This window comes from Nomascus leucogenys, chromosome 11, assembly GCF_006542625.1.
Source record: "Nomascus leucogenys isolate Asia chromosome 11, Asia_NLE_v1, whole genome shotgun sequence".
Taxonomy (NCBI): Eukaryota; Metazoa; Chordata; class Mammalia; order Primates; family Hylobatidae; genus Nomascus; species Nomascus leucogenys.
In genome coordinates, this window is record NC_044391.1 from 105,314,773 (window position 1) to 105,339,841 (window position 25,069).

The 25,069-nt window shown below is 51.9% G+C and overlaps 2 protein-coding genes across 2 annotated transcripts; both read left to right on the forward strand.

Annotated features, from left to right (window-relative positions):
- The first annotated feature begins 3,747 nt into the window (after nucleotides 1–3,747).
- Nucleotides 3,748–13,106, forward strand: AP2M1 (adaptor related protein complex 2 subunit mu 1). Its single transcript, XM_003256561.4, has 12 exons — nucleotides 3,748–3,979; nucleotides 5,978–6,094; nucleotides 7,899–8,164; nucleotides 9,219–9,301; nucleotides 9,693–9,698; nucleotides 9,898–10,033; nucleotides 10,134–10,275; nucleotides 10,748–10,867; nucleotides 10,966–11,101; nucleotides 11,205–11,302; nucleotides 11,775–11,886; nucleotides 12,495–13,106. Exons 2-12 carry the CDS (start codon nucleotides 6,021–6,023, stop codon nucleotides 12,627–12,629), a joined length of 1,308 nt encoding a protein of 435 aa, XP_003256609.1. The 5' UTR covers nucleotides 3,748–3,979; nucleotides 5,978–6,020; the 3' UTR covers nucleotides 12,630–13,106.
- A 1,925-nt stretch (nucleotides 13,107–15,031) lies between these two features.
- On the forward strand, nucleotides 15,032–23,743 carry ABCF3 (ATP binding cassette subfamily F member 3). The gene is made up of 21 exons (XM_003256550.4): nucleotides 15,032–15,289; nucleotides 15,522–15,669; nucleotides 15,811–15,890; nucleotides 16,404–16,450; nucleotides 16,671–16,768; nucleotides 16,868–16,990; nucleotides 17,148–17,414; nucleotides 17,737–17,817; nucleotides 17,902–17,961; nucleotides 18,060–18,116; nucleotides 18,227–18,249; nucleotides 18,360–18,415; nucleotides 18,530–18,730; nucleotides 18,828–18,904; nucleotides 19,973–20,017; nucleotides 20,097–20,229; nucleotides 21,641–21,729; nucleotides 21,841–21,932; nucleotides 22,146–22,278; nucleotides 22,409–22,496; nucleotides 22,584–23,743. The coding sequence occupies exons 1-21, from the start codon at nucleotides 15,217–15,219 to the stop codon at nucleotides 22,740–22,742; spliced, it is 2,130 nt and encodes a 709-aa protein (XP_003256598.1). The 5' UTR covers nucleotides 15,032–15,216; the 3' UTR covers nucleotides 22,743–23,743.
- Nucleotides 23,744–25,069: the final 1,326 nt, after the last annotated feature.

A 25,069-nucleotide genomic window follows, 5' to 3' on the forward strand; every position in this document is an offset into this window, starting at 1 on the left:
CCTGCCTCTGGCCCCAGTTCATTTCCTCTGCCTACTAACCCCTGCGCAGGACTTCCCAGGACCCCTTTTGTCTCTGGGACCAGACTTGTTGGTGCTACCCCTTACTCCCCTCTGCAACCCCCCTTTTGGGAGTTGACCCCAGCAATGACTTTGGTGGCATGCTGACTCCCTCATTCTCTCGTTTCCCCTTTAGCTCCCTTTCACCATTTATTCAGCTACATCATCCCTGTATTAACCCCACCCCATCAGGCATGTGTGCAAACCTCTTGACTTTACCCCACATTACTGAAACCAAAATATATTTGCTTCATCTGCCCCTACTAACCATCCCCCTGCCTGCTGCCTCAGTCCTGCAACCTAAAGCTATAGTCGCCTCCAATAGCCATCCATGCCATCCCTGCCTGTGCCTAGATAGAGGCCCAGAGGGCCTCCTCAGTTGCCTGAGCAGCTGGTGGCTTCCAGGGAGCATCTGTGCTCTACCCCTGCCCCATGCCTGCCCTGCGTGCTGGTTCCTTCAGACCCCTAACCCTACTAACCAGCAGGCTCATCTCACCTCCAGGCCTGAAACATTTCTTTTCTTTCTTTTTTCCTCCCCCAATTTTCCCTGGGCCTGGAGCAGCCAAGAATTTCGGGCTGTTTGACTTTCTGTGAGCCCCCAGCGAGGGGAGGCCCAGCCTCCGAGGAGACCAGGAACCCTGCTTCAGCAGCCCCTCAGGGCTTCCCAAGGATGTCCAGCCCCCACACCCACACGTTAACATAATGAGTCACTAGGCTCCTGGGGAGGGCCCAACTTCACCCATGCATGAGAGACTCTCCTTTCCAGAGAGAATCGGATCGCACCACATGTGGCAGCCTGCGGTGGGGGGAGGGGGGCCTCTTTAGCTCTCTTTATCTTTCTCTCTCACTCATGTATGCATACATGCACAGAGATGCACGCACAGGTGCCTATGCAAGTTCACTTAAGCCTCAGGGCTGGTCCCTGCCCAAAGGGCTGGACCCTCCTAATCCTCTCCTAGGTTGTGGGGCTGGTCCCCTGACACCCTTCTCCCCTTCCTGGTAGCCCTTAAACCTCGCACACATCCCCAGCATTTTCTCACCTGGATAAGCTGGGTCTCAGGCTGGCTTCAGCAAAGGACTCGCCCTGCCATTCCCACCCCCACACACAACCTCCCCTGTTTTCACATTCACCACAGCACCCCAGAGCAAGGACACAGGAGCCCACAGGCCGGTTGAGGTTGGGCAAGGAGACTTCCAGGACTTCCAAACAGAGTACCAGGTTTTATTTTTCACCTCATTCTCCACTTTAAACAAATCATGACTTTCTCTTTAAGCCTCTGCTATAAATTCTCCTGGCTCTCCTGGGCTTCCATATTTTGGGGGCTGGGGTGTCAAAAGTGAGATGAAGTCCTTAGCTCCGGGTTTTGGGGTAAACCAAAGTAGGGACATTTTGGCATTTATTTCAATTAACAATACTTCCTTGGACGGGTGCGGTGGCTCACTTCTGTAATCCCAGCACTTTGAGAGGCTGAGGCAGGTGGATCACTTGAGGTCAGGAGTTCGAGACCAGCCTGGCCAACATAGCAAAACTCCGTCTCTACTAAAAATACAAAAATTAGATGGGTGTTTTGGCACCTGCCTGTAATCTCAGCTACTCAGGAGGCTGAGGCACGAGAATTGCTTGAATCCAGGAAGCAAGCGGAGGTTGCAGTGAGTTGAGGTCGCACTCCAGCCTGGGTGACAGAGTGAGATTCTGTCTCAAAAGCAAACAAAGAAAAACAATACTTCCTGGGGTTTTGGTGTGCAGAGGGCTTTGTTGGAAGTGCGACTCAGTCTTGCCTGCCTTCTAGGAGCTCTAGAATTGTTCCCAACCCAGTCCATGGCTTCTAGCCACCACTACAGGGCTGTTTCATGTACTTCTCCCTCTGACTCTGTCTTGTCCAACTCTCTTGAGAATTTCTCCACGATTGCTCATGCCTGTCAGTACCAGTGCTTCCATTGTTCCATCTTTGATTCACTTCTCGTTCCTTTCTATTTACTCCCAAGATGGAGTCATTCATCCTGATGTCCTCAATTGCTGCTGATATGCTGGTAATTCCCAAATACATAGCTCCAACCCCAACTTCCCCCAGACTTTAGATCTGTATTGGTATTACCTACTGGACATCTCTATGGACAGTCCATATAGACTCAACTCATCTGCCCAACCAAGTATGTTCCTCCTGAATTCCTATCCTGGTTACCTTCATCACAATCTACATAGGCTCACCAGCTAGAAACATTTATGAGCTTACATTCCTTCTTCCCATATCTTAACTCCTCAGCATATCATATCCATTTCACTCCAACACTCTGTCTTGAATTTGGCCCTCCCTCTCCCCTCTCTCTCTACTTTAATTCATTGGAGCATGGGATTTGGAGTCAGGTGGTTTTGGGTTTGAATTCCAGCTCTACTATTTTCGGTTGTGTGATAGGAGAGTTATTTAACCTCTCTGAGCCTCAGTTCCCTCGTATGTAAAATGATGATAATAATACCTACCTCACAGGGTTGTTGTGAGGATTTAAATTAGATATTGTACGAAAAGTGCCTAGCACAGTGCCTGGCACACAGTAGAGTAGGTGCTCAATAAATGGTAGCTATTATTATTATTTTATCATTATTATTATTTACTCTAAATTGGTAGCAGTTTAGGGTATTTTTGGAAGATAAAGCTTTTGCAAAGGTAGGAGTGAAGCCTTGAGTGCTGGTTCAAAAATTACAAGTGCCTGTATTCAGTCACTTAATGACTTCAGGCCGTTACTGTGATTTGAGAGAGGTCAGATCTTCATCCTGCCACATCGTGGCTTCTGGCTGGAGGCTGGGAAGGACTGTAACATTTGCAACCAGATCTGTCCTTTCTTGCCCTTCCTTCCTCCCATGACAGGCGTAGTCCTGCCCAAGGAAGGCAGCAGTTTATCTCTGCCTACAGAAAGAGAAGAGCCAACAGATTTTCTTCAGACTCTGTAAGAACCAAGCAGGCCTTTCATGTTTGAGGGTTGGGTCTGTCTCCTCAGCTTGCATGTAAAGATTCTGTTTATCAAAGAGGGGATTTCAAATCCCATGTCAAACTAAATTCAACTCTTCGAACGTCTTCTAAGCAACATATATGCCTGTCACTAGAAGGCATACACAGTCGCATAGGTATAGCTAAGGAGAACATCGGCTCGTTCATGAAAAGCTGTAGCTGACCTCCAGGAAGAGTGTACAGTCATGGACTTACTTGTGAAAAGGTTTAGTTTCTTCCAAGTAGTCGCCTTCTTCCTCCCCTCTCCTCTCCTTGGGTCTTGATCCCTTGGAAAAAGCTCATGTCCAGAACAAATATATGGGAAAAGCTTGGGAGAATCAGAGGCAGTGTTAGAAAGCAGTAAATTCAGCACAAACACTTATACTGCCAAGTTGTATTTATTTGTGTGTAAAGTGAGGACAGCCAGTCCTGGGACTCTGGAGACAGAAAAGGCCTACAGCAATCCAAGGCTTAACAGATGTGCTTCTACAAATGGCATTAATATCCCAAAGCTCTCCAAAACACAAATAGGAACAGGAGGAAGCGCAAGGACTACAATTCCCAGAGCGCTCAGTGAAAAAAAATAAAAATAAAAAAAATGAGGCGGGTGGAGCGGTGTATGCTGGAATGTGTATTTCTGGTAGGGCCGACTAAGGCCACGCCTACCCCTTCCTAAGGCGGGGACGGTTTCTCGAAGGCAGTCGGTAGTTGTAGTTTTGCTAAACCTAGAGAGCTTCAAATTGCAAGCAAGGAGGCCGTGAGGCCTGACGGGATTTGTAGTCGGCGCGAGACGCGGGCGCGCACGCGCAGCCGGGGCCGGGGCGGGGCGGCGGCACTGCGGTGAAAGCCGAGGCAGCGGGCAGACGAGCAGGGGGCGGGCGGACATCTTGGGATCCAGAGAGTGGCCAGGCCAGCAGAGCAGGGGCCGCGGACACCAGGTGAGCCGGGGATCTGGCCTTATGGCCTGGGGGAGGACGCTGCGGGTCGTCTGCCTCGCCGCGCAGCTTTGTGCTGCCCTGCAGTGAGCTGGCGGAAAGCTGCCCACACCCGGGAGTAGCTTCAGCCTTCAGACCCGGGAGCTAGCTGACGGTGGGGCGGGGGCGCCTGGGGCGCGGTTGCAGGGCTGGCGGGGAGCGGTGCCCTCCACCTGACCCGCCTGGAGCCTCCCATGAGAGGGATACCGCCTGGAATCCTCCCAGAGCAGGAACGCTGCGCAGCGCCCCCTCCCTAGGATCGTGCCAACCCCCTACCTCTCCGCGCAAGGACAATTTCCCAGTCTCGTAGGACAGTGACACCCCCTTGTGCCGCCGCCTTGCACCGTGACAGGTCTCACACCATGCGGCGCCCCCTCCTCTTAGTTCAGTGACACCCCGCGGCTCTTCTTCCTTAGACCTATGACAGCCCCCGCACCCCATGGCACCATCTTTTCCCACAATGTCCTCCCCAAGGCGAAAAGCCCACCACCCCCTTATTACTCTGCACCTGAACCCCAAGCAGGCTCTATCTCCCCAGCTTTCCCTTATTCACCACTGTCAATTCCCCCGGCCGGTTTTTCCTTCTTAAAGCCTTGACCTTTTCCATACTGGAAACTCTTACCTTTAGGTGCACTCCACCAGCCCAGTTTGCTGCTGTGGGCTCACCTGAGGACGCTGCCTGGCTTTCACTGCGGGTCTTTCCCCTTAACTGAATGTTCCATTCCTGCCCAAGGCCCCACCTCTGGTTCTCGGGTGCCCTTCGCTACCTACCACTCGATACCTGTGGACTTGGTTCTTTGCCCCAGGCTCTACCTCCATTTTGCATCTCCTCTCCCAGCCTGTTTGGGACTGAGGGATGGGATGAGTCCACCACCTTGAGAGACCGCTCACCCCTCTGGAAGACCTTGACAGCCACAGGAAAAGGCTTTATTTCCCAGTTTAGAAAAGTCTTCTAAAGTACTCCCTGTGAAATTAATACCAGGGCTAATCCAGGAAATCTAAAACCAAATTAATGCCTTTTCTCAGTCTAAATTAATTTGACCCAAATAATTTGGATAATTCAGGCATCCTGACATCTCTGCCTCTTGCTTATAGGCACCCAGGCCAGAAATGAGTTACTTCATGGGCCTGGAATCACGATTTCAGATGGAAGGATTTCTTAATTTTATGAGCCTGCGCCACCCCCACCCCCCAGTCCTTATTTTTATTGCATTCCAGAGCGTTTTGAAAGGGGGGTGGTAATCAGAAATAACTGTAATAAGCAGCTCGAGTGATGGAAGTGTAGTCTGCCAGCAGTAGGACCTTCCTCCTTTGCCCTTTGCCTGCTTATTCCACTGCCTGGAAGAGGTTAAGCCACACTCCCGGGTCCATATTAGGGCCTAAGGGCTCCCTTCTCTTCTCCTTACACCCTTTCCTGGAATGTTTGAATTCTGTGAATTAGAGTGCAGAGTGCCGGAAGTTCAGGCCCTGCGACCTTCTCTGAAGGGTAGTGGAGCCCAAGAGACTGGATGCTCTAAAGGTTATGCCTGGGGGCCCCAGGCCTGAACCAACTGGAGTAATTCCTACCGCCATTCCTGCAGCCGCAGGCAGGCAGGCAGGCAGGCCTTAGTGACTCACTGGCGGGAGCCTGAGAGTCTGCACAGGAGGGGGCTGAAAAGGATCATTCCTGAGCTCAGTGCTGGGGAGAGGGGGCGGGGGTTACTGATGCTCAGCCCCAGGAAAGGGAGGGTCAAAATGGCCTTAGAATCCTGGGCCTAATCTCTCTCCATTTCTTTCTCCCATCTAGTGTGGAATAAACAGGAACTGGAGCCTGGCTGAGGGGAGGGGCGTGTCTGGGAGGGCTGCAGGGTCACTTGCTAAAGGGTTGAGTCAGGAAAAAAGCTCCAGTGACCTGCACAGCTCCACAGGGGATGTTGGCAGGGATTCTGAGGTCTTCTTTTACCCCGCCCCCGCCTGTCCTAGGTCTGTTCTCAGAGCGATGGGCTGCAGAGACTGATCTGCCGCCATGATTGGAGGCTTATTCATCTATAATCACAAGGGGGAGGTGCTCATCTCCAGAGTCTACCGAGATGACATCGGGTGAGTCCCCTGGCGGAGCGAGCTGTGCCCCACCACTCCAGCCCCCCAGCCCCAGCATGCAGGATTAGGTCTTTTCCCACCATTGGCTTGACTTGGGCCACCCTGACCCCTGGCTGCACCCTGGAAGCTCAGCTAGTGTAGCCTGGCTCCCATTAGGTCTGGTGGTATTGGCCCGGCAGCCAGCCTGCCGGCCCCTAGGTGGGACCTGTGGAATGGCATGGTCCCACAGCTTTAGGAACTTCTTCCCTTCCTGCATCCTGTTTCTCTAGTTACAGTGCCTTTGCCCAGGCTGGTGAATTCCTTCTTTGAGGAGGAGGAGGAGAAATGTCTCCAGTGGGTGGGGTTAGTGGCCAGGCTGGAGGTACTAATCCATCTAAGCCTTGCTCTCAGAAGCCCTTCCCATATCAAACGCCTTCACTGGATTCTATTGAAAGCCTCTCCAGGCTGCCCAATCCTCTCCTGCTCCCATTCTCAGGAGTTGTCAGGCTGCTGACTCAGCTGTCTTCAGTTCCTCTGGGCCATTCCTTGGGGAGAGGCTGGGAGGAAGCGTGAGGCACTCTCTGGGTCACTGTGGGAGGACAGGGAAGCCATGCTACCCTCTCTGGTTTATCAGAGTAGACCCAGAGCGGCTCCATATCCTGGGCCTTCACACAGGGCCACAGCCTGCCTTCTCATTCTGCGCTCCCTTGCACGCCCTTGTTCTTCGCGACTGAGGGGACCTATCCTAGCCTCCGAGGCGCTGAGATTAGGCTCCTCTGGTTCCTGCTGCCTGTTTTTCTTTCTCAGAGAGCTTGAGATAAAGTCACAGAATGGGCATGTGGCAGTGCTCCTCATTTGGCTCCCTGGCTGATGGGCTGGCTTGGCCCTTGTGGGTGTTTGTCCATTGGCTGGTGGTGTGGCATGAGCTAGAGCTGCAGCTGTGGCAAGGCCTGGCCTGTCTGAACCTGGCTGGCTACACCCCCCACCCCCGGCCCCTTCCTGCCTTGGATGGACCGGGCAAGCCAAGGCCAGGTCACACGCTGCCTTGCCTGTCTTGTCTGCTTCCGCCTCACGGTGTGTGCTGCCCTCCCGGTGTGTTGTGTGTCTAACCCTCTTTTTCGTTGCTGTCACTCTCCTCTTCTTGCTGGCGTCATTTCTCTCATCCCATCTCATTGGCTGCCGTAGCAATAGGTAAGCGGCCTCTCAAGCTGCTGCCCAGGTACAGGTGGGTGGGGGCCTGCCCCCATCGTTTTCCTGCATCCTTTTTCATTCCCTCAACTTGCTCTGGAGTTGGATCCTGGGCAAGAATAGGTAGCACAGTTCGATGGCCCCTTGGTATTTCTCCCTCCTTTGTGACTTCTGAAGCCATGCTGGCTTTGTCTAACATCTAGAGGAGTCGGCCCTCCCCACTGGTGGGATCACTAGCGGGAGGACTGGAGAAGCACAGTCTCTTTCTGTCCTGGACCTCAGAGCTTATGGGGGAAGCTAGATAAAGCTCAGAAATTAGGGCCAGCCCTGGGAGTCAAGAATATCTGTCTCTAAACCTGATGAACCTCACTTTATTAAGGTTACATCAGCCTTAATAGTTGACTTCCCTATTTCTTGTGGCCTTTAGACACTAGCCCAGCTCAGGCACTCTTCCCATGCCTCCACAGGGAGTCATAAGAAGGGAACCACCCCGGTGGTTTAGGCATTGGCTTTCTTTAGAGTGTGTGTGTCCGACTTCTGCAGAGAGGAGGGTGGGGCTGTTAGCAGCTGTGGTTGATCCTCGTGGGGTAAGGTTCACCCGGATGCTGAGCAGGCCCTATGCACTCTTTTCCCTCAGGAGGAATGCAGTGGATGCCTTTCGGGTCAATGTTATCCATGCCCGGCAGCAGGTGCGCAGCCCCGTCACCAACATTGCTCGCACCAGCTTCTTCCACGTTAAGCGGTCCAACATTTGGCTGGCAGCAGTCACCAAGCAGAATGTCAACGCTGCCATGGTCTTCGAATTCCTCTATAAGATGTGTGACGTGATGGCTGCCTACTTTGGCAAGATCAGCGAGGAAAATATCAAGAACAATTTTGTGCTCATATATGAGCTGCTGGATGGTGAGGCTGGCGGGCTGGCACGGCAGCGGGCCTAGGGTGGGAAAGAACCAGGCTGGGCCTGGCCTGAAGGTGGGTGTAGGTCCGAGGCTCTGGTACTCTCTGAACTTTCTCTCCTGAGTATCTGGTCTGTTGGGCTAGGATCTCTATGCCCCTCAGAAGGCCAGTTCACATCCAGACCTAAAGGCTGGTCTGAAGTAGAACACAGAAATAGGCTAGCAGGTGGGGAGGGGAAGTTTTGGTCTTCCAAGGGACTAGGAACCTGACTCAGGTTTGGTGGCTGAGCCTCCTGTATTCATCCTCTTTCCTCTGTGGCTTGGACCTTAGTTCACTAACTATCCACCCAGTTTTCCATCTCAGCAGCTGCTTCAGAGCCTGGGGGAGAATGAGATATTATAAGCCTCTTGGGGTGCACTGTTATCTGTTTCTCTGTAGAGTGTGATCTAAGAGAAGGTGAATACTTCCACCTTCCCAATGTCTATTTTCTAGAGAAAACGGCTCAAACCTTCTTGACTTGCCACCCACTGGCCATGTGAATCTTCTATTGATTTTTTTTTTTTTTTTTTTGAGACAGGGTCTTGCTCTTGTCACCTATGCTGAGTGCAGTGGTGCAATCACAGCTTACTGAAGCTTCGACCTCCTAGGCTCAAGCAATCCTCCAGCCTTAGCCTCCTGAGTAGCTGGGACCATAGGCACATGCCACCATGCTTGGCTCATTTTGACTATTTTTTGTAGAGCTGGGTCTCGCTATGTTGCCCAGGCTGGTCTTGAACTCCTGGGCTCAAGTGATTCTCCCACCTTGGCCTCCCGAAGTGTTGGAATTACAGGCATGAGCCACTGCACCTGGCCTTGATTTCTCTATTTGAAAAAAATCAAACATTTGAATTGTTTTCCTGTAAAGCACAAATCACAGAATAAATGCTATAAAGCTAGAAGACTTTGTTGCGGATGATCCCACATGGTTTTTGGGAGCTGTGCCGGTCAGATGTTTAGGCCCAAGTAGGGACTGGAATGAAGAAGCTCTGTCCGGGGGCTGATGGTTCCCTTCTTTTTGCAGAGATTCTAGACTTTGGCTACCCACAGAATTCTGAGACAGGCGCGCTGAAAACCTTCATCACGCAGCAGGGCATCAAGAGTCAGGTACTTGAATTGTGCAGACTATAGTCAGGGTGGAGTCCAATCTCCCTTCATCTCAGCTGGCCCCTGAGCCTTGTCTGAGCTGACTCATGAGCCCTCCCATGACAGGAAGTGCTGGCCTGAGCCTCCTGCCATGATTGCAGGCCTATTTTGCTCCGTGTGGTCCTCCCACTGCAGAAGCAGCCAATTCAGCATCTCTATTACCAGGAATACAGCTCAAGCAATTTCCTTTTGCACTGAGGGGTGGGGGAGGAGGCCTGGTCTTGAGGCCTGGTGTTCCTCAGGAGGAGAGCTTGGGCCCTCTCCTCTAGGATCCAAGCCTCATAGCTTTCTCCTCCTTTTCTGTCTCCCTTGCTGCTTCATGTGGGCACCTCGTTGGCCCTGCGGCCTCCAGCATCAGGTAAGCTCTTCCCTTAGCTTCCACCCTTGCAGCTTTGCTTTGTTTCTCCAGGCCCTGCCCTTTGGGGCTTATAGGGGAAAATGGATTACAGGTGGGGACTAGAAGGGAGGGGGGAATGCGAGTGGAGTGGGGATAGAGACAGGATGATTAAAGGGAGAGAGGAGTGAGGCCATTGCTGTTTGTTTCTGGCCCCATGTAGACAAAAGAAGAGCAGTCACAGATCACCAGCCAGGTGACTGGGCAGATTGGCTGGCGGCGAGAGGGTATCAAGTATCGCCGGAATGAGCTCTTCCTGGATGTGCTGGAGAGTGTGAACCTGCTCATGTCCCCACAAGGTGAGGTCCCTCTCACGACAAAGTTGGAGGGGGCCCAGGGCAGGATCCTGGGCCTGCCTGCCTGACTCCACTGCTCCCCATTTATCTGTTCCATCACCAGGGCAGGTGCTGAGTGCCCATGTGTCGGGCCGGGTGGTGATGAAGAGCTACCTGAGTGGCATGCCTGAATGCAAGTTTGGGATGAATGACAAGATTGTTATTGAAAAGCAGGGCAAAGGCACAGCTGATGAAACAAGCAAGAGGTGCCTGAGGCAGGAGAGCTGGTGGGAAAGGGTGTCCCTTGGAGGGCTCAGTGGGGTCTAGTGAACCACAAGTTTCTTCTGGATTTCATTCCCACTGTAATTGCAAACTCTGTTCCTGACGGTAAGCCTGGCTGTTCGCTCTTGACATTAGTGCTAAGCGAGATGAGGGGATCGTCTTCAGAGAGCAAGCTCCTTTGTTTGGTCCCTAGGACCAAGGCCTTTTCTGTACATACTGACAGCCTCTGCCCAGTGTGCCTGAAACCCCCAGGTCCCGAGCAGAAGGAGCCCCAAGAGATGAGCTTGCAAGGCTTCCCTCTCATCCCGAGCTCTGGGGCAGACCTCTGAGTCACAAAGCTGCATTCTAGCAGCTTTTCATAGTCTCTGGTGCCAGCCTGGGGTGGAGTGGTCTCCCAGCGTGACACCTGTCATTCTCCTGTACCAATGAGACCTCCTTTTCTGCCCCTGCTTGCAGCGGGAAGCAATCAATTGCCATTGATGACTGCACCTTCCACCAGTGTGTGCGACTCAGCAAGTTTGACTCTGAACGCAGCATCAGCTTTATCCCGCCAGATGGAGAGTTTGAGCTTATGAGGTGCCATTGGGGTGTGAGGAGGCAGCCAGTGCTGCTAGCAGAGATTGGGGAGAGGAAGTGGGTCAGCTCTTTGGTAACCTTGCTTCCCATCCCTTAAGGTATCGCACAACGAAGGACATCATCCTTCCCTTCCGGGTGATCCCGCTAGTGCGAGAAGTGGGACGCACCAAACTGGAGGTCAAGGTGGTCATCAAGTCCAACTTTAAACCCTCACTCCTGGCTCAGAAGATTGAGGTGAGGACAAGGGGCTCAGGGAGGAGGAAGAACTTGTCCCTAGGAATAAAGGCAGCTCATATCACAGCTTGACAGAGTTCCCTGACAGGTGTGTCACTTCTAGGTGAGGATCCCAACCCCGCTGAACACAAGCGGAGTGCAGGTGATCTGCATGAAGGGGAAGGCCAAGTACAAGGCCAGCGAGAATGCCATCGTGTGGAAGTGAGTCCTTTCCTTCATTAGGCCACAGCAGGGCTCAAGATCCCAGTATACCCTCTTGTTTTCTGCTTTGATCCTTCTGAATGAGGGGTGGGGGAGTGTGCCTGTTTGCTTTTCTAGGAGCCTCTGCTTGTACTGTCAGTCTTTATACCTCCGTGTGAGTATGTACACACCTGCATTTGGGTTCATGCACGTGCTTATTTTTTAAGATGCTTTGGCATTTCCCTGCTGGCCTTTGTAATGTATCTGTGAAGCAGACAAAGCAAACGATAGCATGCCCAAGTGTCTAGGCAGAAACTGAGTCCTGTTCTAAAGAAGTAGACCCAAGGTTCCATAGCAAGTGGTTAGTTAGCAGGGTCCTGACCACTTCTTGTTCTGCCACCTCCTGCAAGCTCCTGGGCTCTCTCCTTGCTTGAAATTGCCCTTGAAACTCCTTCAAGCCACAATGGGCTGCCCATTGTCCCTGTGTTCCCAGGATCAAGCGCATGGCAGGCATGAAGGAATCGCAGATCAGCGCAGAGATTGAGCTTCTGCCTACCAACGACAAGAAGAAATGGGCTCGACCCCCCATTTCCATGAACTTTGAGGTATGGCAGAGGAGGGGCCTAGGGTCATGCCAGGGTATGCTGGAAAAGCCCTTAGAGATCATTCCGATAAACCGCTGCACCTTAGAGGTGAGGAAACTGAGGCCTAGAAAGAACTGGCTTTAACTCATAGATCCATTCTTCCCCTTTCAAGCCTCTTAGTAGAAATTACTATTCGTAATGAGGCAAATCTTTTACTTCTCTCGGCTTGTCCTAACACAGTTCTTTCAAAAAACTTAGATTGTTTAAATGCCAGGTAAGACAAAGTTTACTTACCGACAGGATAATGGGCTGACTTTGCCTTGCGCATGTTAGACATAATTTTTTTCACCTTATTTTTAAGTTCATTATATTGAGCAGGATAAGTATGTTCTAAAGCAGTTCTTTGGTTGCTGTCTCCTGCTGATTAAAGGAACTGATTCAAGGTGTCACAGGTAGGGCTTTCTTCTTTAGTCACTTCTTAGAGGGTCCCACACCACCCCCGCTTCTTTCAGGACCCCAGCCATTCAAACACCTGTAGTAGAGATGAAGTAGGGCAGGGCAACAGGAGTTCCCAGAGGAGAGCGGCTGTAAGAGGAAGGCCACATTTCTAATGAGCTGTCCTTGCCCAGGTGCCATTCGCGCCCTCTGGCCTCAAGGTGCGCTACTTGAAGGTGTTTGAACCGAAGCTGAACTACAGCGACCATGATGTCATCAAATGGGTGCGCTACATTGGCCGCAGTGGCATTTATGAAACTCGCTGCTAGCTGCTTCTAGGCAGCTAGCCCACCTCCCCAGCCACCCTCCTCCACAGGTCCAGGTGCCGCTCCCTCCCCCACCACACATCAGTGTCCCCTCCCTCCTGCTTTGCTGCCTTCCCTTTGCACCAGCCCCTGAGTCTAGGTCTGGGCCAAGCACATTGCAAGTGGGACCGGTGGAGCAGCCCCTGGGCTCCCTGGACGGGGGAGTTCTGAGGCTCCTGCTCTCCCATCCACCTGTCTGTCCTGGCCTAGTGCCAGGCTCTGAGTTCTGTGACCAAAGCCAGGCGGGTTCCCTTTCCTTCCCACCCCTGTGGCCACAGCTCTGGAGTGGGAGGGTTGGTTGCCCCTCACCTCAGAGCTCCCCCAAAGGCCAGTAACGGATCCCCGGCCTCAGTCCCTACTCTGCTTTGGGATAGTGTGAGCTTCATTTTGTACACGTGTGACTTCGTCCAGTTACAAACCCAATAAACTCTGTAGAGTGGAGTTGCTGGCTTAGTGTTGATGTGGGAGCTACATGGGGAGGGAACTGGTGTTGCTCTCCCCGCAGTTTTCTGTTCTGAATACTCTAAAGGCTCTTTCCTTGTCTTGTCCCCATTAGGCCCCTCCTGGGCCATCCAAGCCCTTATCCTTGTGGGTTTTGGGCCCAGGTTTCCTGGCTCCTCTAAGAAAGCCTCAAGGGCAAGCGGCCCCAGCGGGCCCCAGTACCCTGGGGGTAGATTCTTTCCCTAGCTCCTTTTTATTCCCCCTGGTCCTTAGACTCCTAGGCTCAAGAGATCTTACCTGCCTCAGCCTCTGGAGTAGCTGGGATTACAAGCACGCACCACCACAGCACCCAGCTCTTTCTCTAATTCTTAGGCAGATGTTTTCTAATTAGATTAAGCATAGATTAAGTGAAGTTTACATTTGGTCTTGTAGTCATCCTAAGAAATTGACCTTTTAATTCCATCATTTACCCAGGCTTCCCAAATCTTGCTGAGTGGGTGGTAGGAGGAAAGATTTGCAAGTAGAATAATATAATGGACCGGGCGCGGTGGCTCACACTGTAATCCCAGCACTTTGGGAGGCCGAGGTGGGAGGATCACCTGAGGTCCGGAATTCGAGACCAGCCTGACCAACATGGAGAAACCCCGTCTCTATTAAAATTACAAAATTAGCCAGGTGTGGTGGTGCACGCCGGTAATCCCAGCTATTCCGGGGCTGAGGCAGGAGAATCGCTTGAACCCAGGAGGTGGAGGCTGCGGTTAGCCAAGATCGCACCATTGCACTCCAGCCTGGGCAGCAAGAGCGAAACTCCTTCTCAAATTAAAAAAAAAAAAGGATATAATTAATCTCCATGTCTCATCACCCAACTTCAACTATGATCACTGCGTGGCCAGTTCCTTAATATCACATCCAGTCTGTGTTCACTTAACCAGGTGTCTTAATCAGACTTTTCCAGATAAGGTCCACTGTGGTTGGTTAATGCTTCTCACATTTTAAAAATCGATGTTTCCCTTCAGGTCTTGCAATTTTGTCGAAGAAACCAGAGTTCTGTAGTTTCCCCCATCAGAATTTGCCTGTTGTCCCCATGAAGTCACTTAACATATTCCTCTTTACCTGTATTTCCTGTAAAATGGTTCAATATCGGGATTGATTCCTCATGATAGCAATGTTTAATCCAAAGGGATGAATGGGTAATAATGTAATTTTCGGTGCCACTTTTAGAGACCAATTGGAGGAATATTCACGTTAAATATAAAGCAGTAGCATCATTTTGGAGGAAATTCCTAACTTCCTGAGGGAATCGGTGAAAGGAAATAGCCTTTTATTGGCATTTGCTGAGTGCAGAGAACTCTGCTCTGGGTGTAGGCAGGGAATAATGTATACAGGCCACGTTGTCCTGGCTTTCTTGCCCTTTGGCGGTGGATTTGGTCGTGCCCTGGGGTGGTGGAAGAACTGAATGGGCTTAATTCACAAAGGTCGGCTGAATTATACAGTGAAAAGGCGGTCGCGGCGGGGAGGCGGGTGGCGCTGGCCATCAGGCTCAGGAGCCCGTAGGGTCTGGGGACCCGCGAAAGCAAGCACTGAGCAGGGGGCTTCTGAGAGTCAGGGACCGGGGTGAGTCAGCAAAGCTCTGGGCGGGCTCCAAAATGGGCCTGGCTGGGTACGCAGCAGCAGCCGACGCGCCTCGAGGGAGCGTATAAAACCTGGCAAAGCCAAAGTACTTTATCAGCCGCCTGCCTCTTGGGAGGCTCCCACTCGCCGGACCACCGGTGCCTCGCGGCCCTGATAAACCTTCAGCTCCCAGCCCTCGTCCCACCCCCTCGCTCCCGGAACTCCACCTCCCAGAAGGCAGCGAGAACCGCACATGTGGCTAATCTTTCAGCGGACAAGGCGTCGCGCACGCGCAGAGAGCGCGGCTCCGGCGCAGGCTCGGCGCCTCTCCTCAAGGCCCCGCTCGCCCCGCCCACCGGTGTCCGCGCACTCCGCTCCTTTCTTGCGTCACCGCTACACATGCGCCTTGCAAGGAAGGGCGAGATTTCGGGGGCAGGGCCGGGGGCGGGCCTAGGCCGGGGTCTCACAGCGACTGCGCGGGCGGGTTCCTGAGTGGAACATGGCGACTTGCGCTGAAATCCTGCGGAGCGAGTTCCCCGAAATTGACGGACAAGTCTTCGACTACGTGACGGGTAAGCAGAACTGAATCGGCCGGCTGGGGAGACCGAAGTGGAGGCCGGGGGAAAGTCTAAGCGAGCGTCGTGCCCGGGACTGTTGCCAGGCCTCTCCTCTGCATGACCTCTTGTCCCGGGGGCTGGTTGGGTCTGGAGCCTGGACTGGGGCCTCTGTCTGGAGACTGAAACTGCTTCTGCTTGTGTGGCCACCCTACCCGATACCTTCCTCGTTCTACCACGCCCTGCCCAGGCGTCTTGCACAGCGGCAGCGCGGACTTCGAGTCTGTGGATGACCTGGTGGAAGCTGTAGGGGAACTATTGCAAGAGGTGTCCGGGGACAGCAAGGATGACGCGGGCATCAGGGCCGTGTGCCAGCGCATGTACAACACTCTGCGTCTGTATGTGCCAGGGAGTAGGGGTTGATGGGGGCGAAGGGACGGCGAACGGTCTGGAGACAAGAGGTGGGGGAAGAAGATCTGATGGCCATAGAGCTTTTCCCTCAACTCCTAACTCTGCGCTTTCTATCCCTACCCACATAGGGCTGAGCCACAAAGCCAGGGAAATAGCCAGGTGCTACTGGACGCCCCTATCCAGTTGTCAAAGATAACAGAGAACTACGGTGAGAGTGAGGGGAGGTTGAACTAACTGCCCCTCCTGTGCTTTTCTCCACCCCCAACCATCTGCTCCCTGCAGCTTAGGGCTCCTACGTCTTTTCCACAGGACAAGGTTGTAGGAGCTAGTTGATGTCTTTACCAAGGGCAGAAGAGCCCATAATGGGGGTGGGGAGGAGGTTGGAGGGTTCTCCCTCCCAACTCTTGGGTATGGTAGGAAGCATAAGAGCCTGGAGCTGGACAGACTTGCTTTCACCCCTAATTTTGCAACTTACTAACCAGCTGCATGATCTTGTAAGAGTTGGTTATCTGTCCCCAGCCTCGTCTATGCCTCTGTATCCTTTACGTGAGTTTTTTTTTTTTTTTTTTTTTTAATGCAGGGAAGATAATAGCCATCTATCTGCAGTATTATAAGGCTTTGTAGAAAACGTCTGTGTCTGTGCCTGGTTCATATTAGTCACTCAAAGTGTTAGTTTCCCTTCCCTCAGGGAGAAGGTGACTGCTTTTCTTATCGCTTACAGACTGTGGAACCAAACTTCCAGGACTGCTAAAGAGGGAACAGTCCTCGGTGAGGAGGAGGAAGCAAGGGAGGGGACTGTCTGTGATGGGGTTGGGAGTTGACTGTCTAATTGGAGTATCTTTCTGGGGGATTTCTGACTATGTCTTTTCCTGAGCCTTTGAGTCTGTTCATCATGGGTAAGTTAAGAGGGTTTACTCGAGATGTTCTCTCTTGGGGTTCCTTTCTGAGCCTACACCCTAGAGTGAAGTGGATGTGTTTGGACCCTTAGACAGTGAATGCAAAGAAGTTAGAGAAGGCCGAGGCTCGACTTAAGGCAAAGCAGGAGAAGCGCTCAGAGAAGGACACGCTCAAGACCAGCAACCCTCTGTGAGTGGGGGAAGCATGGCTCAGAAGAGAGCAGAGCAGTTTTTGCCTGGACAGAAGGTGGTGGGGAGCACTAAGAGCTGTCCATTTCTCCCTTTAAAGAGTCTTAGAAGAGGCATCAGCCAGCCAGGCAGGCAGCAGAAAGGAGAGTCGGTTGGAATCATCTGGCAAGAACAAATCCTATGATGTGCGAATTGAGAACTTTGATGTGTCTTTTGGCGATAGGTGAGGGAATAGTGGTGGCAGGGGTTGGCTTTCTTTTTCTAATTAGAGGACAATTTGGAGAGGTGAAACGGGGCTACAGACAATGTTAGGTTTGTCGTTAAACTTGCTGTGCACCTATTTCTAGAGCATCTTTGGTCTCCTTTCTCCACTCCTGCAGAGTACTGCTGGCTGGAGCGGATGTGAACCTGGCATGGGGCCGCCGTTATGGGCTGGTGGGGCGGAATGGGTTGGGGAAGACAACGTTATTGAAGATGCTGGCCACCCGGAGTCTGCGGGTTCCAGCCCACATTTCCCTGCTGCACGTTGAGCAAGAGGTTGCTGGAGATGACACTCCTGCCCTGCAGAGTGTGCTGGAGAGTGACAGCGTGCGAGAGGATTTGCTACGGCGGGAGCGGGAGCTCAGTGCCCAGATTGCTGCTGGCAGGTGAGGGCTCCCGGCTAGGGAGTGACTAGCAGCCGCTGTCGCTTACAGAGTGCCTGCCATCCTGGAACAATCCATAATTTGCATGTCCATCCTAGTAATCAGCAGAGCTTAGAACTTGGCACTCTGGGACTGAGAAGCCCTTGTTCTTTCCACAGTGCCCATTTCCATAGTGCCCAAGGTAATGAGCACCGTGCAAACCCTTCCTGTATTCTCTTCCTCTTCCAGCCACAAGGTAGCCAATGGCCTTTCCAGCGGTATAGGGTGCAGGACATCCTCCTAGACTGCCCCCACTTAGGCCAATTACTGTTTCTCCTCCCTCCAGGGCGGAGGGCTCTGAAGCTGCAGAGCTGGCAGAAATCTATGCCAAACTGGAGGAGATTGAGGCTGACAAGGCACCTGCCAGGTATTTAAAGCTCCCCCTCCCTACAGATTTCCTTTCCCTTCTGTGGACTGTTCCAACTGAGTTCTTCAATTTCTTCTCTGCTAGGGCATCAGTCATTCTCGCTGGGCTTGGCTTTACCCCTAAAATGCAGCAGCAGCCCACCCGGTGAGTGACCCTTGCCATTCTTGGCTTTGAACCCTATTGTCTGAGCCCCTTCCTGCCCTGATGAACACCCACCCCAATGTGGCTCCATCATTCTTTAGGGAGTTCTCAGGTGGCTGGAGGATGAGGCTGGCCCTGGCCCGGGCCCTCTTTGCTAGGTGAGTCTTCTGGGCCAGTGTATGAAGCCCTATGGAAGATTGGTCTTAGCTCTTGGGAGGTGGCATGAGTTGCTGACCCAAAACCTCAGGCCATGTATTCTTTTTCATAGGCCAGATCTTCTGCTGTTAGATGGTGAGTTTGAAATGGGGCACCCTGACTTTAGGATGGGCAGGGGTGGTAGCATCCAAGTTCCTAGTTCTCCAGCCCTTCAATCCCAAGTGTGTGCTCCCCTGCTTCTCCAGAACCTACAAACATGCTGGATGTCAGGGCCATCCTGTGGCTGGAGAATTACCTGCAGGTGAGTGCCTGTGGGTGCTGGAGTGGGTTGGGGAAAGTCGGCCTCCGAGATACCTGGGGACCTGAGAACTGACTGCCCTCCCAAACTGGGCCTGCTGTCCTGTGACCCCCTCAGACGTGGCCCTCCACAATCCTAGTCGTCTCCCACGACCGCAACTTCTTGAATGCCATCGCCACAGACATCATCCACCTGCACAGCCAGCGGCTAGATGGTTACCGGGGAGACTTTGAGACCTTCATCAAGAGTAAGCAGGAGCGGCTGCTCAACCAGCAGCGTGAATACGAGGCGCAGCAGCAGTATCGCCAGCACATCCAGGTGTGGGGCCAGGCAGGGCTGGGGGTCCCATCCCAGGGGTTCCAGAGTGGGGGATAGTGGGGGAGTTTGACCAATGCCTGCACTCCTCCACCTGCAGGTTTTCATTGACCGGTTTCGCTACAATGCCAACAGGGCCTCTCAAGTGCAGAGTAAACTCAAGATGCTGGAGAAGCTGTGAGTACAGCATCCCTGGCCAGGCCCTGACCCCTGTTCTCTTCGTCTCCTTCCTCATTTGCAGGCCACCCTTGCCCTACCATTCTAGGTCTCCCCTTCGCTAGAAGCCAACTGTGACTTCCGCCTCTGCTGGGAGCCAGAGTATTCCACGCTGTTCTTGGAGGGCTAATCTTGACTAGCACCTGGCAACCACTAATTTACTTTGTTTCTGCTTCTATGTATCTACTTACTCTGGGTGATTCATATAAATGGAATCGTACAATATGTGACCTTTGTGCCTGGCGTCTTTCACCTGGCATCATGTGTGAGGCTCATCCAGGTTGTAGCGCACGTCAGAGCTTCATTTCTTTTCGTGGCTGGAGAATATTCTATTGTGTGGATATACAGCATTTTGTTTATTGAGTCATTAGGGGACATTTGGGTTGTTTCCATTTGGGTTATTATGAATAATATTGCTGTGAACATTGGTGTACAAATTTTTGTGTGGACATAATGTTTTCAGCTTGCTTGGATGCGTACCTAGAATTTCTGGGTTACCTGGTAATTCCAAATTAATGTTTTGAGGAACGGTCAACCTGTTTTTTAAAGCAACAACATCATTTTACATTCCTACCAACAAGGAATGAGAGTTCCAGTTTCTCCATGTATTTGGCAACACTGTTATTGGCTGTGTTTTTTTTTTTTTTAGTTTTAGCCATCCCAGTGGCTGTGAAGTGATAGCTCATTGTGGTTTTGATTTGCATTTCCTTAATAACTAATGATAATGTGCATTGGGAGTTTAATCTTGAAGTGCCCTTTCTATAAGTGCTGGCAGGAAGCTTAAAATCATAAGGCTTAGATGTTTGCGACATGGAAACATATCACCATATAGTAACTGGGGGTAAAAAGTCACAAAAAGCCTAATTCTATTTTTTAGCATACAGTAAACGAGAAGAGTGTACTCTAAAGTAATGATACCTGAGTGGTAGGAGTACAAGCCCTTTCTAAGTTTTCTCTGAACATATATTACTTGTGCAGGAAGTTATGTTTTTAAGTCATAAATCTAGTCTACCTCATCTCTTCCCCCAGGCCTGAGCTGAAGCCTGTGGACAAGGAATCAGAGGTCGTAATGAAGTAAGTGCTGGGCCAGTGGGGCTGGTGGGGAATTGCTTGCTTCCAGCTGCTCCCACATCCTCACCCGTACCTCCTGCAGGTTCCCTGATGGGTTTGAGAAGTTCTCGCCGCCAATTCTGCAGCTAGATGAGGTGGATTTCTACTATGATCCAAAGCACGTCATCTTCAGTCGCCTCTCCGTGTCTGCTGATCTCGAGTCTCGAATCTGTGTGGTATGGCTGCTGTTTCTCTGTGCTGTGAGCTGGGACGCTCCTGTCTCAGTGTGTGGTGTAGATTGGCTCAGATCCTCAGGCTGTAAAGGGACGAGGTCCATGGAACAGGAGTGAGGGCCCGGGCTAAGGACTTTGCAGGACTTACACTAGCCCTGTCCTGTGGCCACACGGCGCTGTTCTTCAGGGAGGAAGAGCCTGGTGTATAGTGTTTTAAAAATACTTAAAGCAGTGCTTTACCTTATTGGTCTCGGTTCTGAGTTTTCTAAACCTTGAGACATTGAGGAGAGAGCATGGGCTTCAGGGTCAGACTTCAGATCTTGACTATGGCATTTCCTAGCTTGGTTACCAAGCAGCTTCCTAATCCTTAGGATGGCACTGACGTCTACCTCACTTGGTTCTTGGGAGAAGTAAGTCCCCAGCACTTAGCAAATACTTAAGTATTGCTCCCACTAGTATATGTATTTTTCTGTAGAGTTCTTTTTTTTTTTTTTTTTGGAGACAGTCCCGCCCTGTTCCCCAGGCTGGAGTGCAATGGCACGACCTTGGCTCACTGCAACTTTTGCCCCCCGGGTTCAAACAGTTCTCCCTCAGCCTCACAAGTAGCTGAGATTACAGGCACCTGCCACCATGCCCAGCTAATTTTTTGTATTTTTAGCAGAGACGGGGTTTCACCATGTTGGCCAGGCTGGTCTCAAACTACTGACCTCAAGTGATCTGCCTGTCTAATTTTTGTATTTTTAGTAGAGACGGGGTTTCACCATGTTGGCCAGGCTGGTCTCAAACTCCTGACTTCAAATGATCTGCCTGCCTCAGCCTCCCAAAGTGCTGGGATTACAGGCGTGAGCCACTGTGCCCAGCTAGAGTCCTTAAAAATATTTTTTTGGTTGTTGAAGGAGTCATTGGGACTGGGGACTGCCTGGGACCCCTTCTAATTTCCTTCTCTTCTGTGTTACACACAGCAGTGCTCTTTTTATTGATACATAATTGCACATATTTAGGGGGTACAGAGTGATATTTCCATACATGTATACAATGCGTAATGATCAAATCAGGGTAATTAGCATATTCACCATAAACATTTATCACTTTACGTTGGGAACATTCAAAATCTTCTAGCTTTTTGAAAATGTACCGTCAATCATTGTGAACTGTAGCATCCCTGCAGTGCTGTAGAACCCTAGAACTTACTCCTCCATTCCTCCTATCTAGCTGCATTTGTTTCAGTTAACCAACCTCTCCCAAACCCCTCTCTCAATTCCCCTCCTCCCCCTCATCCTTCCCAGCCTCTAGTAACCACAACTCTGCTCTCTACTTCTACGTGCTCGACATTTTTTAGTGCCCACATATGAGTGCGAACATACAGTATTTATTTTTCTGGCACACACTGTATGACATTTTCACATTTCTTAAGGTTGGAGAGAATGGGGCCGGGAAGTCTACCATGCTGAAGCTGCTTTTGGGGGACCTGGCACCTGTTCGGGGCATCAGACACGCTCACAGGTCAGGCCCACCCCCACCCCTGCCCCCATGAGAACATTTGCAGGCACCCATGCTGCCCGTGCTCCTTCATGGCCATTGCCTTTGCTTTTCCACCTCGGTTTCTGCCTGCAGGAATCTGAAGATTGGCTATTTCAGCCAGCACCATGTGGAGCAGCTGGACCTAAACGTCAGTGCTGTGGAACTGCTGGCGCGCAAGTTTCCTGGTGAGTTAGGGATTTGAGTGGGGAAGAGTTTGAGTGGGGGAAAGAGGGCTGAGGCTGACCCCGGCAGCTAGGCCTACCTTGGGGTGAGTGCAGAGTAGCCCTCCCAAGCCTAGATGGAAGGACATGGGGACATGGGGACTTGGAGGCGTGGCTGGAGGGCACAGGGAGGGTGTTGGGCCAAGAAGCCACCTGATCTGGGGAGTCCTTTTCCAGGGCGGCCTGAGGAGGAGTACCGTCACCAGCTGGGTCGGTATGGCATCTCGGGAGAACTGGCCATGCGCCCTGTTGCCAGCTTATCTGGGGGCCAGAAGAGCCGAGTGGCCTTTGCTCAGATGACTATGCCCTGGTGAGGCCTCATTTTCCAGAGCTCTTCTCCTCCCATTTCCCCCCTTGCCCAGTAGAACAGTGTATCAGAAGGCTTTATTTTCTCTCACTGCACCCCTTCACTGCCCACTTTCCTGGGTTCTGCCTTCCAGCCCCAACTTCTACATTCTGGATGAACCCACAAACCACCTGGACATGGAGACCATCGAGGCTCTGGGCCGTGCCCTCACCAATTTCAGGGTGAGTGTGCCTTCACCCTGACCACTCCTCCCAGGCCTCGGTGCCTCTTGTGTCCCCCTGAGCACCTCCTGCTCTCCTGTCTTTCAGGGTGGTGTGATTCTGGTGTCCCACGATGAGCGCTTTATCAGGCTGGTGTGCCGGGAGTTGTGGGTGTGCGAAGGAGGCGGCGTTACCCGGGTGGAAGGAGGGTTTGACCAGTACCGCGCCCTCCTCCAGGAGCAGTTCCGCCGCGAAGGCTTCCTCTAGGGCCACCAGGCTGAGGACTCGCCCAGGACATGGACTGGGCTCTCAGACCCCTGGGCCACCACGCAGGCCACCGCTCCAGGCCGTGGACTTCCCCCGACTTGGGGACAGCCTTATTCCCAAATGTCTCTCTCCTTTTGACTGGAGCATCTTCTGCACAACCTTGGGAGCCCCATCCAAGGGTTGGTGAGGACTGGTCTCCTGGGGGGTGGGGATCTTGGGGGTACCCTCTGGGGTTACAGATTCCCCCACTTCCCCAGCTCTGACTGGACCCCAAGTGGCTGCTATGTAAATTAAATCTCTCCCTGCATCTCCTTTGCCTCATGTCTGCTGCTCCCTGGGCAGTGGTTGCCTCCTATTGAGGGCTGTGGACTCTCGGATTGGCGTTTTCCTATGGCACTTGTATCCCTCACGTGGAGGAAGCAATGGCAGCACCAGCCTTGCATCTAGAAGAGACATTGTCAAGCTGCTGGGGCATGGAGGTCATCTGCCTGCCTGACCTTGGGGTGGGCTGAGCCAGTGGAATGAAGGGCAGTGTATTGGCATCATTGTGGTGCTGTTAGCCCTAGCCTGGGCTCAGCCTCAGCTGAAGGGGTCTTGGGTTCTGCCATCGCAGCCCCCACTGATGGGCAGTTGAACTGATTCTGTAACCTGGCCTCACACGTGGCCAGCTGCTTTCTCCAGTGGTATCTGGCTCCGGCTTGCCCTGCTTCTCTGCTCCCTAGACTCAGCGCTGAAGAGAAACTGTCTTTGTTCTCACTTTGCTTGGGTGATTGCATGCTCTTTATATTTCCTCTAACCATACAGGAGGGGCCTGGGAAATAGGGAATTTAGGACAGGGTCTAACAGGAAGACATAGAACACTTTGTTTTCAAATTAAGCAATCTTTAAGAGGGGAGAGATGTTGAACAGGTAGTATCATTTATAAATATTATTTCTTGAGGAGTTAGCTGTTATATGTAATTGTTATGCAGCGGACATTAAAATAGAGACATTTGAGCTGAGCACAGTGGTGCGCACCTGTAGTCCCAGCTATTGGGGAGGCCAAGGTGGGAGGATTGCTTGAGCCCAGGAGTTTGAGGCCAGCCTGGGAAACAGCAAAACCACTTCTCTCAAAAAAAAAAAATAAAACAGACATATTGCTTTGCTCTCAGTGACAACAAAGGAACCAGTCAGCAGAAAGGACTTGCTGCCTTCATGCAGATTGTAGTCAAAAAGCTCAACCAGGCCAGGAGCAGCGGCTCACGCCTGTAATCCCAGCACTTTGGGAGGCCGAGGTGGGCAGGTCACCTGAGGTCAGGAGTTCAAGACCAGCCAGGCCAACATAGGGAGGCCCCGTCTCTACTAAAAATACAAAAATTAGCCAGGTGTGGTGGCACATGCCTGTAGTCCCAGCTACTTGAGAGGCTGAGGCAGGAGAATAGCTTGAACCTGGGAGGCGGAGGTTGCAGTAAGCTGAAATCATGCCATTGCACTCCAGCCTGGGTGACAGAGCGAGACTCCGTCTCAAGAAAAAAAAAAAAAAAAAAGATTGACCAAAGAATCTTAATTCTGAGCTGCTGAGGGTAGCATGGTACGGGTCGCCGGGGAGAGAGCCCTGTTTCGGGGGTTAAAGTAAGATAAAGACAGCAAGGCTCTGTGGACTGGTGAAGCTGGCAGAAGGACCACTGATGTGCCTGCCTCCTTGGCATCCTTTCTCCCATGTCTGTGGCCATGGGCACCCTTAGCTCAGCACTCCAGAGAGCTTGCTCACAGCCCTCATAATTCTCTTCCAACTTCATACCTGCAGGTGGGTGCGTCAGGGAGCCATCCATTATAGGATCGTGCCTGCCTGCTTGCCAGGCTTTCAGCCTCTGAGCCCCTCACCAGTGGTGAACCCTATAGAAGTTCTCTCAACTCCTTAGAGTCCTTGGGAATGCATCTGGAGGGTTCTGTGATGCCAAATCTGCTTTTGTGCTTCAAGAGCACTGGAGTTGGAGGCAAATACCAGATCTCAGCTCTATTGCTGGTAACAGAAATAACCACAGCTGGTAGCAGAAGGTAACCACAGCAAATTCCTCAACCTTTCTGAGCACCTTCTTGGTTTCTTTATAGGATTGTTGTGAGGATTTGCTGACAAGAACAATATATCAGCACTCAAAAAACTGACTCTTGTGTGACCATCTGATTTGAAGGACTATCATATGGGAAAAGAAGTGATATTTCAGTCAGTGACTCCAGAGATAGATCAGTTTGGGCTCAAAGGAAGGAAAGCTTGACTAGCTCAGGCTGTCTTCTGAGAGTTCCCAGTCAGTGGGACTGTTTGGCCCTGCCAGGCTGTAGAGAAGGGC

Bases quoted from the DNA above. Each gene is read 5' to 3' on its own strand.
- ABCF3 (XM_003256550.4), top strand. From the start codon at position 15,217: ATGGCGACTTGCGCTGAAATCCTGCGGAGCGAGTTCCCCGAAATTGAC. The intron at 15,891-16,403 runs GTGAGAGTGAGG...TATCGCTTACAG, and splicing joins AAAGATAACAGAGAACTACG to ACTGTGGAACCAAACTTCCA. The intron at 18,250-18,359 runs GTGAGTTTGAAA...CTGCTTCTCCAG, and splicing joins AGATCTTCTGCTGTTAGATG to AACCTACAAACATGCTGGAT.
- AP2M1 (XM_003256561.4), top strand. From the start codon at position 6,021: ATGATTGGAGGCTTATTCATCTATAATCACAAGGGGGAGGTGCTCATC. The intron at 10,034-10,133 runs GTGAGGTCCCTC...TTCCATCACCAG, and splicing joins CCTGCTCATGTCCCCACAAG to GGCAGGTGCTGAGTGCCCAT. The intron at 10,868-10,965 runs GTGCCATTGGGG...CCATCCCTTAAG, and splicing joins GGAGAGTTTGAGCTTATGAG to GTATCGCACAACGAAGGACA.